This window comes from Aquila chrysaetos, chromosome 7, assembly GCF_900496995.4.
Source record: "Aquila chrysaetos chrysaetos chromosome 7, bAquChr1.4, whole genome shotgun sequence".
Taxonomy (NCBI): domain Eukaryota; kingdom Metazoa; phylum Chordata; class Aves; order Accipitriformes; family Accipitridae; genus Aquila; species Aquila chrysaetos.
In genome coordinates this window covers 22,978,780-22,993,391 of record NC_044010.1, presented here as the reverse complement: position 1 = coordinate 22,993,391, position 14,612 = coordinate 22,978,780, and the positions used below count along the sequence as shown (strand labels likewise).

The window sequence follows — 14,612 nt, the reverse complement described above, 5'->3', positions numbered from 1 at the left end:
AAATGCTTCTTAGAGTAGTTATTGTATATAAACTGTACTGGCTACAAGTGTCATCTCCTGCAACAGGGTTTTTGAGTACTGGAGGGATTTGCATAAATGCATTGTCTTTTTTTTAATTACCCAGAGCTGTAATGAGTAAAATTTTACTGAATATTGGTTTAATAGTGTGCATTTGTTTGGGACTTTATCCAAAGGGTGACCTGCAAGGCTTGCTTTTATGAGATGGCAAGAATTGTTGAAAAATTTTCCATTTATTCTCTTAAACACAAAACACAGGGTATCACGGGCTGCTCACTCTTTTTAAGAACAGCATGCTGTCAGCTTAATTCTCTTTTGAAATATGAAAATGTGGCTGCAGATAAACAGTTTATTTTTGGAAGTTGGAAAACTGTATTTTCCAGATAAAGTGCATTCCCAAATATTTGAGGAAATAAGTCTAGCTGTATTGATGTTGCAGTTGCTGTATACTTGATGTATTCATTGGAAACCTTGATTTTTTCCAAGGATTTGTTATTTCTGATTTTAGTCTATTTTGGGTTGAAACTCTGCAAAAGCCCACCCAGAGGTGCACAGGTTTTTGAAGGAACAGTAAGGTGATTGGTAATTTTTAGTTAGACGAATCCACATTAAAGTTGTGGTTATATATTTGAATGAACACTGTGTGTTCTACAGGTAATTATGTAAATGCTGAATGTAGGCATGTATTTCTGAGAGAAGTACTGAGACCCCGGCAATAGATACCAACTTTTCATTTGATATTTAGATACATGGTTATACACAGTTACACTGCAATGCACTGCTGGTATTTTAATTCTTTTTGGGTTGGTTGGTTGGTTTGTTGGGTTTTGCAGTTTTTTTGGTGGTTTGGTTTGGTTTTTTAGGGTTTTTTTTGAGAGAGGTGTTTTTAGAGTTTCTCTAAATGACTTAAGATCTAGTAAGGAAGTATTTAGTATTTGCACAGGGGTATATATGGGCTGTTAACATTATGGATATTCAGTTGTTGGTCTGATTCTTTACTTCTTTCAGATCTGATATTTTTCTGACTTCTAGTTGCCTGTAGCTTTTGAATTAAAAAATAACCTCTGGGAAATCAATCATAAAATATTCATTCACTTTAAGGAGGCATGGATTTCATCTGTGTACATCCTTTTTAAACTTGTAAATACAAGTTTTCAATTGGCTTTTAGTCTGTGAAAGTGAATTGCCGAGTTAGATATGTGGAAAGACACCTAGCTTTGCTCGTGTTGAATATTTATGCCAGTTTAGAACTGAGTGAGTGAAGGAGTAGGCATGTGTGGTGTAATGATCTCAATATTGAACTGTGGTGACTATCTGAACTGTTCATGCTGTCACTGACCAGTAATATAACTGAAACTGAAGAGATGCATCTAGCATAAGTGCCATTGTTGCGCTTTTTAAAACAGCTTTTTATAGTGTACTACCTCATCCAAGAAAGTATTGAGTAGAGATGTTCTACACCCTTTGAAAATAACAAGGCTTAAAGGAAGACCTGGGGGTCTTTTACCATTGTGTGTTAAATACATGGAAAGAATGTAAAGGTAAAAATTCTCCAGTGAAGGGAGGATTTTGATGTCAGGATTTATGTTATATCAGGAACATAAGCACCGTTTTCTCCACTGCTATCACATGATTCTTCTAATGACTTACGGTAGTTCAGAGTTGGAAGAACAACAGATTTCCTCACTGTTGTGCTATCGTACTAGATTTTGTGTTACTAGATAGTCCTGGGCAGCAGTGACAACTTGGTTTCTACTTTTAGCATTATCATCTACCTGCCAAACAAAAAATGTACTGGTATATATGATGCTACCTATTCTGTTATTTGAAAATTGATTCAACATGAACCTAAACATTAACTTTAGGCATGCCTTTTCCTATTAATTGTCTTTTAGAGTGATATTCTGCATGTCCTGTGTATTTACATAAGAAGAAAGGTTGATGCAACTGTGAAGTAAAATCCAATGTGATTTTTTTAAAACTGTATTTAGAGTGATTTAAGATTTTTCTTCCATGTTTGCTGTTCCTTATTTTGAGCTGTAGGGTAGAGAAATTTGATGAACACTTGTAGTAGCTATACTTGTGATAGTTAACCTTTAATTTTTGTTTAAAATTTTCTGTCTCAGAATTGTTTTCACAAAGTTCTTTAAATTAGTTACCATGTACTTTGTCCATTATTTAATTTTTAATTTCTTCTGGAATGTGGTTGTTGCTTATATATCCTGAATATGTCTAACAAAATGTGTTTTTAAAAAAAAATAAAAAAGAAAAAAGTCTTATGCAATTAGATCTTATCCTAAATCTTTTCTTTCTGTTTTGTTTTTTTTTGTTTGTTTGTTTGGTTTTGGTTTTTTTTTTTTTTTTTTTTTTTTTTTTTTGGTTTGTTTTGGTTTGTTTTTTTTGTTTTGGTTTGTTTTTTTCACTTAGGAATTTTATGTGCATGGTGGACATGGAAAAAGATGAAAAACAAGCTGGCTTCCTGGAGAAAGAAGGCGGCAAATACTTAATGGAACTTTATTACTGTAGAACCGTGTTTTGAGTGCTCCTCCTAGACTTCTTTCATAAATATTCTTGATATCAACAGATTGATATGATTGGAAACCTGGCTCATCAAACAGTATACACTGGAAGAAGCCTGCTTGGAATATGACATTTTGTATTGTTTCTGAAAGTCTGTGAGAAAACACTACAGACATCTACCTGTTATTTCTTAAGTCTGCATCTCAATTCAGCTACAGCAAAACTAGTCTTTGAAGTGAATAGAACCAGAGCCCTTTTGGAAACTTTTATTGAACATGACTCATGGAGAAGAGCTTGGCTCTGAGATGCACCAGGATTCTGTTGTTCTAACTTACCTAGAGGGATTACTAATGCATCAAGCAGCAGGAGGCTCAGGTACTGCAGTTGACAAAAAGTCTACTGGGCATAGTGGAGAGGATCAAAACTTTAAGATTTCTGGAAGTATCTTTCCCAGCTGTCAAAGTAATGGTCCAGTTCTTAACACAAATACATATCAGGGATCTGGCATGCTGCACCTCAAAAAAGCAAGACTGTTGCAGTCTTCTGAAGACTGGAATGCAGCAAAGAGAAGGCGGTTGTCTGATTCCATTGTGGATTTAGATGGAAAAAAGGAAGCTTTGTTAGCTGGCATGGTTGAAAATGTGCCTAAAGGCAAACAGGATAGCACATTACTTGCCTCTTTGCTTCAGTCATTCAGCTCTAGGCTGCAGAGTGTTGCTCTGTCACAGCAGATTAGGCAGAGCCTTAAGGAGCAAGGGTATTCCCTTAGCCATGATTCTTTACAAGTGGAGAAGGATTTAAGGTGCTATGGTGTTGCATCCAGTCACCTGAAGACTCTACTAAAGAAGAGCAAAGCAAAAGATCAGAAGCTGGACAACAGCCTGCCTGATATAACAAAGAACCTGCCCAAAGAGAGGTTTATAGAATCACCTCATGCGGTGCAGAGCGGACCTAAAGTGATAAATGAGCCACTGTCCTGTGCTGCAAGATTACAAGCTGTTGCAAGCATGGTGGAGAAACGATCTAGTCCTGCTGCTTCACCGAAGCCCAGCGTAGCATGCAGCCAACTAGCTTTACTCCTTTCAAGTGAAGCTCACTTGCAGCAGTACTCCAGGGAACATGCTTTAAAAGCACAAAATGCAAATCAAATAGCAAGTGAGAGACTTGCAGCTATGGCCAGATTACAAGAAAGTGCTCAGAAAGATATTGGCCAATTCGGTTTAGCAAAAGGAACGACAAGCCATCTCAATGGTCAAACAGGATCATCAACCAAAACAGTACCTAGCAAAAGCAATATGGCACCATTTCAGAGTTCAGTGGGAGTCATGCATTCACCTCCCAAAACTGTGGGATATAAAAGTACTTTGGAAAGGAGTAACCTGAAAACCTCTCCCAGCAACAGTTTGCTCTTGCATCTACTGAAAAGCCAGAATACCACCAAACATGTAAAAGGGCATGAACAGAGTGAGAGAGCCAGCATTTTTGAAGACAGCAGCACACCAACAACTATTGATGAGTATTCAGACAACAATCCTAGTTTTACAGAAGATGACAGCAGTGATGATGAAAGCTCCCATTCTAACTGTCTTCCTATAGACCTATCCTTTAAACAGAGGACAGATAAACCAGATGCAGGTCCACCTGCATCACTGGATAACCTGACTCAGTCCTTGCTTCATAACTGGGATCCAAAAGTTTCCTGTCAGGAGAACAAGGAAGACAAAGACACTCCAAAAGCTTCTAAGCTGAATCCCCATCAGAAAGTAACACTACTTCAGCTGTTACTTGGGCATAAGAGTGAAGAAAAGGTAGACAAGAGTAATGACCCTCAGGGACCACACAGTGCAGCTGATGTGGCAAAATTCACTGTACAGACTGGTAAAAGGACTCCTGTTACTGGCAGTCCCAGTGCAAATCGAATGACTCCGTTAAGCACTCCACCTTTGCTGGCTTCTACAAAAGCAGACTCTCCTATAAATCTCTCGCACCAATCGTTAGCCATCAAGCGTAGCTCGCCACCATATGCTTGCAGCATCCAGACAGACAGACTGGTGAATCCTGCATCTAAACATTTGATAGACCTTTCTAAAAGCAAAGAAATTCAAGGAGCCAAGCTGAGCAGGAACGATAGTCCGCAGAACTCCTCAGCATTCAGTGCCAGCAAGCTGCTGCAGAACCTCGCTCAGTGCGGCATGCAGACTTCCATGTCAAGTGAAGAACAAAGAGCTAGCAAACAGCTGCTAGCAGGGAACACAGATAAACCTGTTGGCTTGATTGATAGATTGAACAGCCCTCTGCTTACGAATAAATTGAGTACGCATGAAGAAAACAACAAAATATTCAGCTGTCAGCCTGCACCCGCTGAACAAGGACTTCCAGGTTCGGAAATAGAAAATCTTCTTGAAAGGCGCACTGTCCTTCAGCTGCTTCTGGGAACTCCCAGTAAAGGTAAAAGTGAAAAGAAAGAGAGGATGCTTTTAAGAGATGAAAGTTCTCAAGAACAGACAGATAAGACTTTGAATGAGCAAATATTGACAGTGAAAATAAAAACTGAACCATCTGAAGAATCAAATGTTCCTTATAATTCAAATGCACAACAAGTAAGAGAGTGCAAGGGTAACAAATTTCAAGGATTTGTTCATTCACTGCAGAGAAACAGAGCTGCTTCTCCAGCATCCGAGGAGTTGAAATCTGAGCCTCTTTCACCTCAAGATTTCTCTTTTTCCAAAAATGGCCTGCTAAGTAGGTTGCTGAGACAGAATCAAGACAGTTACCCTGCAGATGAGCTGGACAGAAGTCACCGAAACAATGAGCTGACACACCTTGAATCAAAGAGTCTTTGCACAGTACCGAAGAAGAGGAAGCTTCACTCTGAGCCTTTGGAAAGTCCATTAAAAAAGATGAAAAGTAATGTGTCTGATGCTGCAAACAATCATGCTGCTTCTACTGAGGCACTGTACGGGCCTTTGCTTAACCAGCAAGAACTGAAATTCAGCAGAAGTGATGCTGAATTTAAATATGCTGTAAGTCATGGTTCAAATAATGAAAGTGAAAATAGGAGTTGGTCTAGAGATAGTAAAGGCTTTAATGTGTTGAAACAGCTGCTTCTCTCAGAAAACTGTGAGAGAGATCTGTCACAACATAGGAATAACATACTAACGGAGGGCAAGAAAAAAGGAAACAAAACCAGTGCAACAATTAATAAACCTGAATTCAGCATTTCTTCAGTAAATGCGTTAATGGGAAGCCCTGTGCAACAGAACAGTTGTGTAGATCATAGAACATTTCAGTATCCTGTAGCGGTAAAAAGTCCTGCCAGTTCCCCCTTCCCTGAACATTTGGGGAGTACAGTATCTAGACTTGAGTCCGACCAGTTTAGCATGTGTCCCATGCCCAGTGAAAAAGGGCCCATCAGATGGGTAATCACAGGTATGGACAAGAATGATTATGAAAAAGACTCTCCAAGACTGACCAAAACCAATCCCATATTGTACTACATGTTACAGAAAGGTGGCAACTCTGTTAGTAGCCAAGAAGCACATGACAAAGAAATTTGGAATGAACCTTCATTTACTGATAGTTCAACTCATCTTACAATCAAAGAGGAGTTGACATCCGATGCAGAGCTTAAAACTCCTTTTAGTAACTTAAGAAGCCCTTACAACAGCCATATGGGGAGTAAGACCTCTCATCAACATGGTGTGAATGGAGAAGTGCATGGACTTCTGGAAAAAGTGCTAACAATCAAAAAAGAGCCAGAATAAATTACAGCCTCCTCAATGAGTTTACAATCAGTGGTTTTGAATCTTTGTTTAAAAAAAAAAAAAAAAGAAAAAGAAAAAATAAAAATGTATACGAACTTGACTACTGTATAAATTGAGCATGATTTTAGAAAAGCATGGTCTAATTGAAACATGTTTTCATTTGATAAACTTTTTATTTTTCTGGTGATGTTATTTAAAATACATGTAGATAAAATTTGCTTTACAATAGATTGTCACAAGGAAACTAGAAAGGTTGTAATTTGTACAAGACATTTCTGTATGTATCAGATTAAGTTATGAGTACTCTTTGATCAGAGTCTTATTTGGATCTGCAAGTTTTTGGTATAACATAAAGTGTAAGCGTACAGCCTAGGTGGTGGTAATGCTGCGTTTCCTCCCTCCCTGTAAAATAATCCTTATTTTTTGGAAGCCTGAGCATAGAGACAGTGTACCTTTTTTTTTTTTTTTTTTTTGAATGTTTAATATGTTTTGTGAAATTTTAAGAATAACTTTTAAGAAATGGAGCAGTCCATCCAAGGTATTAGTTTGTCATATTGGAAAACCTATGTCAGTGTTAATAATTGAAATGCACTGAAATGTATTTTTTAGTGCTTCCAAAATTTTTATTGTTATTTTTAAATCTTGCTTGTGGTCCTGCCAGAATAGTGGTGTAAAATCTATTTTTCTTCCTTGCCCTGCTCTTGACAAATGCCTTCCTCAGAATCCTTAGCCACAGTTATGAGTTACTAGTTACAATTAAGGGTTTTTTCTAGGTTTTTATACAAAAGGCAGATTTTCATAGGCCATGCAAGTACTGCATGAGCCCATTTGTCAGTGCATTCCTGTTGCTTCCTTGCTGAAAAGGGGAAAGCCAAAATGCCTCTTGGAGTAGTGCGATTAAGAAAGCTTAGTTACATATATTTGGTGAGGAAAATGGTGGAAAGTTTGTGAAGCGGATGAGCAGAATTGTCTGTTTAGCACCATCCTGCCTCCCCTGCAGAAGAATACCAACTGCGCTAAAGCAGCACATCAGACTTCCACTCAGAGATGGAATAGGATTTTAATGAAAAATGTTCTGGCCTCTTCCTACAACCAGGGAAAAGAATCCATATTCTGCCAATATTTATTACTCTCTGAACAGTTGATGCATGGTTTAATGCACTACCCTTTCACTGCAGAAAACCTGGTTTCAGAATAACTTTTCGGGTTGCACTGAAGATAAAATTGTGGTTTTGTCATGTTCTGTAATGGATAGCGGGACATGTCTGAGAAATCCTCCTCTGCCCTTTTCCTCAATCCCTGCCTGTGCTGTGATTTGTAACATCTGGCAATATCAGCCTGAGATGGGAGTAACTGAAAATTGCGGTCAAAGCTGAGACACCTTAAAAGAATTGCTGGCTGGGGAAGAGCCATGTGGTTCTGCTTTCCTGTTAACACTATCTGTGTTAACTCTGTTCAGAGCCCTTATTTCTCATGGGGGAGGAGGAGGACAAAATCCAGTTTCTCTAAATTATATGCGTTATTGGCAACCCTAAGTTTTGCTGAACGTCTTACGCCACTGAAAAAAATGTTCTATGTAGCTTCTAATTTCACTGATAATCCCTATGCTATCAGCAAACAGCTAAATAGTTGGCTTGCACAGATAATGAAAGCTACGCTCTGCGTTAATTTTGACCGTTTTCACCATTGAGAGCCGATACATGACAAAACTGCTGTTTCTGTCCCTCTAATGTTTGCACAGCAGAGATGAGTGATGGGGCATTTTGCTCATTTCCTTTCTGGTTTGGTTTTGGAGATCCTTTTCCCAGACTGCTGGCTTGCTGAGACAGAGCAAACTGTTGTCCCCCCTCTCATCCTCTGTCCCCTGCCTGGGATCAGTTTCCCTTCTTTCCAGTGCAGTCCCTACTGAAAGGGACTTTTCCTGGCTGCCAGGTGGAAAATGCACCACTATTCTGTTTTGCCCCACCCCCTGGGGGATACTTTCTTTTAGGGAACACAAATATTTGGCAGTATCTGGTATAAAACATTCCCCTGGTTTATATTAGAAATAACAGAGCGATTTAAAGATATATTTTTATGTTATTTGGGTGAAGCGTAATATATTAATGGGCTGTACAAAGAAGATTTATATTTTAAAACCTTCACGCAAATCTAATATCACTTTAAATGTCATTGTCTGAAGTATAATATAAAAATAAAATTTTGTTTGTCTTTAATATTACATTTGTAAGTGGCCCAGTGACAATTCAGATGTCTCATAGAATAACCATTAACGAGATAAAGTATATTTTGGATTGACAGTGGAACTGAATTCCTTTTATATGAGTCAACCCAGCAGAAGTATTAAAAAGGTGGTTATTTGTTCCATCCATTAAATGTCTCTTAAAGTCTTAATTGATTATTTTTCTTGAAACAACATGTATATAGCTAGGAAATATATACAATATAGAATAATAGATGGTCCCTGGAGTAAATACAGGGCTATAATTTACTTGAAGGGCTCCACAGAAAAATGCAGCTTGAATGACTGTGAAATAATCTGGTTGGAAAAACTTCATCAAAACAAAGTTGAGATGAAAAGTAGGGAGGAGAATCGAACCCTAACACCAAGTAATATTGGAGTCTAGGAGTGTGCTTACCTGTCTATTTATTCTATGGTAGTCTATTGTTATAATATATACTTTTGAACATTTAGTTTTTAAAGTTTTATAAAACATTTAAGTTAAAATGTTAACAGTTTGACCAGTTAATGATTTAGCTTTCTTTTTAGGTGATGTTAATGAAAGGGTATTACCATTCTCACAGACGTCAGTAAACTATAATACACAAGAATTTAAGTTTAGGACATGCTGTTCATGGAGGAATCTTACCTCTTGTAGACATTGCAGTCTCAAGCAGCATGTATCAAAACAATGAGGCCCTTGAGAGAGGGTAGGGCATGCCAACTGAATGCTCTTCAGTCAGTTGCTAAGAGGGCAGCAGTCTCCTACATGAAATTCTCCACTATCACTGATGTTAGCCCTCCCTAGGGAAGAGAGGTCTTTAAAATCTACCCCATCCACATTTACAGCCTTTAAACCTGAGGACCAAAGGCTCTTTAATAATTTTTTATCTTGTAGCATGGGTGAGTAAAAAGGAGACACCATTGTCTTCCTTGAGGACTTTTCCATCAGAAAAGGGGGGTGCAGGAGCTGGGTTTGCTGCACCAGCAGAAGGACCAGTTGGGCTGGCCGTGTTTTCCCAAGCAACTCAAAGATCCTTGATTTTCCCCCAGTCCCTGTAGATGAATGACAAACCAAGGTCATCTGTTGAGTATCGCTTGGTATTCTCCAGCAACTCCTGTCTCCTTGGTTCAGTAGACGTTCACTACTAGGATATGCATTTTGGCTGTCCTCAGTCTGTGGCAGTGGAAGCTTCCAAGAGAGCTCTGCAAACTCAGGAGGCTGAAGTTTCAGCTAGGCCTTTGGACTGTAGGCTTGAAGAAAAACAGGGCTTTGTCAGATACTGGCAAAGAGGTGCAGGATTGATGGGTGCTGTTCTGTGATCTCACTGTCAAAGGAGTAGGGAGGGAGGGGAGAACACAACCCAGTTGCAGCTGGGCGAGACTGCTGAGGGAAAGCTGCCTCTGCCTCATGGAGCAGTGAAGAAGTGAGTTAGGGATGTGTCTGTACCACACTTAGTTGTAATTGCAACCCCTTGGGACTTGCACCCGAATTAACTTGAACCTCACGTAACTGGGAGCAGTTGGGTTGCTAAGTGCCCAATGCCTTGCTCGAGGCAGCATCTACAGGCTCATGCCGCTGCACCTGCTGTGGTGGTGCAGCACTCAAGCTAGCTAGATTTGGGGATTGACTTGTAATTGCCACACAGATATGCCTTTTCCTTCCAGAGGAATGTGTACGGGACTGAGATAACCAGATTTCTAGTGTCTTCTCTGCCAAAGTTTGAGGAAATGATGGGGGGGTAATGCATGACCACAGAATCAAAGGTGTTTTGCTGGAGGGCTTCTCTGCTGATGCCACATAACTGGGTGGCTCAGTTTGAGAAGTTTGTAAACGTTACAAGATCAAAAGGGAATTCAGCCATAACTTTCACTTTTTTTAGCCATTTACTCTTAGTAATGTTTTTAAATTTTTAATTTACAAATGTTTTTAAAAGAAAGAAATGAATGGTTTAAATTTTCCCTGTTAAATGTTGGTGAAAGTATTACAGCTCTCATTGACGTCAGTGACATGATATTACCAGTTTGTTCTCTGCCACATCTTACAGAGGAGTAAACTGGTAAGTATATATTATATATATTTATATATAATGTAAATATATTGACTTGTTACACGTATAATATGTTGAAATTGGTTTTTAAAAGGTGATGTAAATAGTGGTTTCCTTAATGAAAAATACATATTTTGTATTCTTCTAATGCAAAGGAAAAAAACCTTTTAATCTTTTTTGTTATGTATATTCCATGTATAAGTGTAAATATGATCACATAGGTTTAAAAACTTTTGCATGTATGTATACAGTTGCAAGTCTGGAAGAATGTATAGAAAAATACTTTTATTTAAAGTTGTGATTACCTGCTGCATGAAAAGTGCATGGGGGACCCTGTGCATCTGTGCGTTGGCAAAAAAAAAAAAAAAAAAAAAAAAGTCTTAACAAGTCAGGTCAGTTCAAAACACAACAGTATTCCACTTCTGGACATGACTTCTGCTGTGGTATTTTAGCTTTGTGAAAGAATGTGCTTCAAATCAAAAGGGTCTGGGGAAAAAAAAAATGCAAAACTACTTTTAAAACATGAAGTACTTGTACAACTATAATCAGTCATGTAAGTTCAGGACTCCATTTTACATAATTGAAATATTGTACCAGGACTATTCCATCCCTGTAAAACAAAGGAATATTGATTTTCATTGCCATACATAAGAATTCAGGATTTTACCACACCCAATTTTATTGTGATGTGTCTTCAGTAATTTATCTAACTGGTCTCATTTTTTTATTAGAAATTAATTTCCTCATGTGATGTCACAAAACTGTACATACTGCAGTGTGAAGTTTTTTTAAATCTTTCCGTGTTTACTTCCTGCAGAAGATTTGAATAAATGAGAAAAATGCATTGTCTTTGATGGTTTTTAAATCTGCTTTATTTCATGTGTACTTTCTATTATTGGAGTGTTAGCGGGCTCTTTGCATCAGCACAATTAATACAAATTTCTGACAACAAAAATATCTCAAGGAACTTAGGGACACACAGCTTTCAACAAGGCTACTGACTGGAAACAGAGAGTCATGGAGCTGGAAATAAAACAATCTAAATCAGATTAGCAGCTTTACTTCACAAAGCACTGTATTATGTTTTATTCAAATACCCTTCTGCTTATTAACTTGAAATCAGTGACCATAAACTAGAAACCTCTAAATGGGAATTTTCATGTGAAAATCATTTTAAACAAATGTTGAAACATTTTTCAGGTCCCCTGTGCAGGGCAGGAAAGGTGTGTTTTCCCAGTAAAATCTACTTTAGTCCATATTACGAAGAGGACTTCTTAGTTGTATTCAATATAAGTTCTTAAGCAAATGTGTAGAAAAGTGCACGCAATTATCTGTGAAGACTATACAAAGACTTAACACTGCACTCACATCATATTTTGCAGTTTTTAAGTTAGCTTATGACATTAGTGCAAATGGTGGATTGCAACATTAGTGCTAGTGCTGTTTCTCCGGAGAATTTTTGTTCCAAGATGTATAGGTACACTGTGTCTGGAGCTGTACAGTTGCAAGAAAACACTTGGGTCATGACTATTTTGCGTAACAGTAGCAGCTATTTCCATGAATCATCCTATGTTTTCTGATCTCTTAGCCATAAATACGCATGCATGAGGTTCTTTGGAAGCTTTCTGGAAAGCATAAATGATAATCCATAAAGTTAATTTAAAAACAGTAATTCCAACTCCATAGATCTCAGGCAGGGCTTCATGAAGTATATAGCTGAGCATTTTAATTGTTTGGTATCCTAAATGGAGTAGGATTGGGATACTGTCTTCGGATATGTCATCTTAAAGTATGTATATAATGCTACCAGTGATACTCAGCTGTGCTTCAGAGGGAAAAGACCCTTGACCAGCTTCTGCGTAGACTCTTCTGTCTGTAAGTAGGCTTTCCCTGATTTGAGGGATGAATGGCTAAGCCAAAATACAGCCACATGAAAAAGCAGTATAGTTAAGGAGCCAATCTAGTCTTCTAATGGCTGTATGGCTTGGAAGTAATTACTGGAATACATGCTTCCTCACTGACTTGGTTCCTTTGGTTTGATTCTACCTACCAAGCAAAACCCAATGGTATGCCTTTATTTCTCAAGTGGTGGTGCGCTAGGACAGTTCCTTGGAGCACATGAATATCACTGATTTTTCTTTTTATTACTTGGGGAGTTCAGGCTCTTGTAACTTCACTATATTTATTCTATTTATTTTGCTGTAACACCAAGTAAAACTTGCTTTGTGTCTACCAGAGCAAACAGGCCTGTGGACTTGAGTGTATGGTATGCTAAAAAGCCTGTGGAGTGACAAGGATGTTGAACGGGTGTAAATATTCTGAGAAGTATTTCACTCCGAATGAACATTGACAATATTTGCGTAGTGATTCATAATAAACTGCTCAAAAATGCCTCAAACCGCCAGTGAATTCTTTACAAACAGACCTATGGTCATGTGGAATCTTCTTGATCTTCAATTTGTTCCTCACAAAATGAAAGATGCATGTGATGTTGATGATTTTTCACAGAACAGCCCCTGGATAAAGAAATGAAAGTTTCTGCTTCAGCGATTTCAGAATGTGGGGAAAAAATACAGCAATTGTGTTCATGGGACTTGGCAGTCCAACCTTATGGTCCTCAATGAAATTAACTCTAGCATTGTGGGCATCAAGGACAGATGTGGACTCTGATAGATCATTTGCAGGCCTGTGCATTGTGGAAGCCTTTATCAGAGTAGAAAAACTTGTTGCAGTAATACAAACATGTCTACACATAAAAAAATAAAGCAAATTATTCTTTATTGACTGTAAACTTTGTCAAGAAAAATGTGATTTTGAAACTGAAGAATACAATGACAATCTTTTTCTCTGTGACACAGCTTGGCACATTAGAGTACTGTAATGCACCCATGGGAATGTCTGTAGGGACTTGATATGAGCCTCAAGCAGTGGCTAGGACATGCAGGTAATAATTGTTGATAATATTTTTATTTCCTTTTGATTGTCAGAGTGACTCAAAGGGAGCATGGCACAAACTCAGGGCATGAAAATCCTCTCTGCTGGTAAATATCAATGTTGCTAATGAAAGAGCATATGCTGATCCAAGCTCACAGCAGCCCACTTCGATTTGGCTTTTTAAGGACTGCTTGCTCTTAATGAATAAAGAGATTTGTCACTATTTCCAGATTACTTTTCTGATTAAACTACTCAGAATTTAACTGAATGCAGAAGGAACATTATTGACTTGTGACTGTGCCAGTTAGATAAGCTTGATGCCTGCCTCCGCAATTAAACTCAGCATGTGCCTTCAGTGCATCTTGGTGTGTTGTGGAGAGATGGAGAAATAACTGTCCCCCTGCACAGTATTAGATGATCTTGATTCTCTTTGTCCAGTCTGGTTTGGTGAGGTGGGGATACTTTCTCACTAAATGGGAGGCAAGCTGGGCTGTTCTGTAAGTTAGTGTGGGCTCTCTGGCCCCAGTCTTTACTGAAGCTGGTGTTGACTTTTAAAGTCACACCTTTTTACGTGCTCAAATTCAGTACAGACCTCAAAGGTGACTTCTGCAAATGAGTTGTGGGTAGCTGCTGAGACGTAGATACATCCAATCTGTTGCTGTTGTCTATTAAATTTGCCTGTCTACACCTTTGTAACTCCAGCAAAATGTCATCATTTTCCAAGTTCTGCCTGACTAGAACCCACACCCAAATCTCATCACTGGTACCAAGAGAGAAAGAGATGAAATCCAAGCATGTTTTGGAGTTGGATGCCCTGACACTCAGTCTCTTGTATGCCATGACTTGGGAAAAGGTTCTGTGGAAGATGGATGGAAGTTCCTCTAACACCTCTGTTAGCTGTTAGAACTGTGCATTTTTTTTTCCTGAATGTGTTATTCACATTTGGCTTTGGAAGAAACCCTTGGGTTTTTTTAAAGAAACCTAAGTGACTCTCATGTGCCTTACAAATGGCTCAGCATGTGATTTGCCTTTGGTCATGCAGGAAGCCTCCTGTGTTCCTTCAGTTGTTACGCGCTACCCCCATGCTTGTATGTATCTGCATGC

At 38.4% G+C, this 14,612-nt stretch overlaps 1 protein-coding gene across 11 annotated transcripts in view; it reads left to right on the top strand.

Moving 5' to 3' along the window:
- The window catches only part of NRIP1 (nuclear receptor interacting protein 1), a 102,098-nt gene extending 90,675 nt beyond the window's left edge, over window positions 1-11,423 (top strand). For all 11 annotated transcript variants that reach the window (XM_030020393.2, XM_030020398.2, XM_030020392.2 and 8 more), the window contains one exon: window positions 2,446-11,423. In XM_030020393.2, coding sequence (XP_029876253.1) covers window positions 2,814-6,302 — 3,489 coding nt within the window. In that variant the 5' untranslated portion in view covers window positions 2,446-2,813 and the 3' untranslated portion in view covers window positions 6,303-11,423. The remainder of the gene's footprint in view (window positions 1-2,445) is intronic.
- The last annotated feature ends 3,189 nt before the right edge of the window (window positions 11,424-14,612 follow it).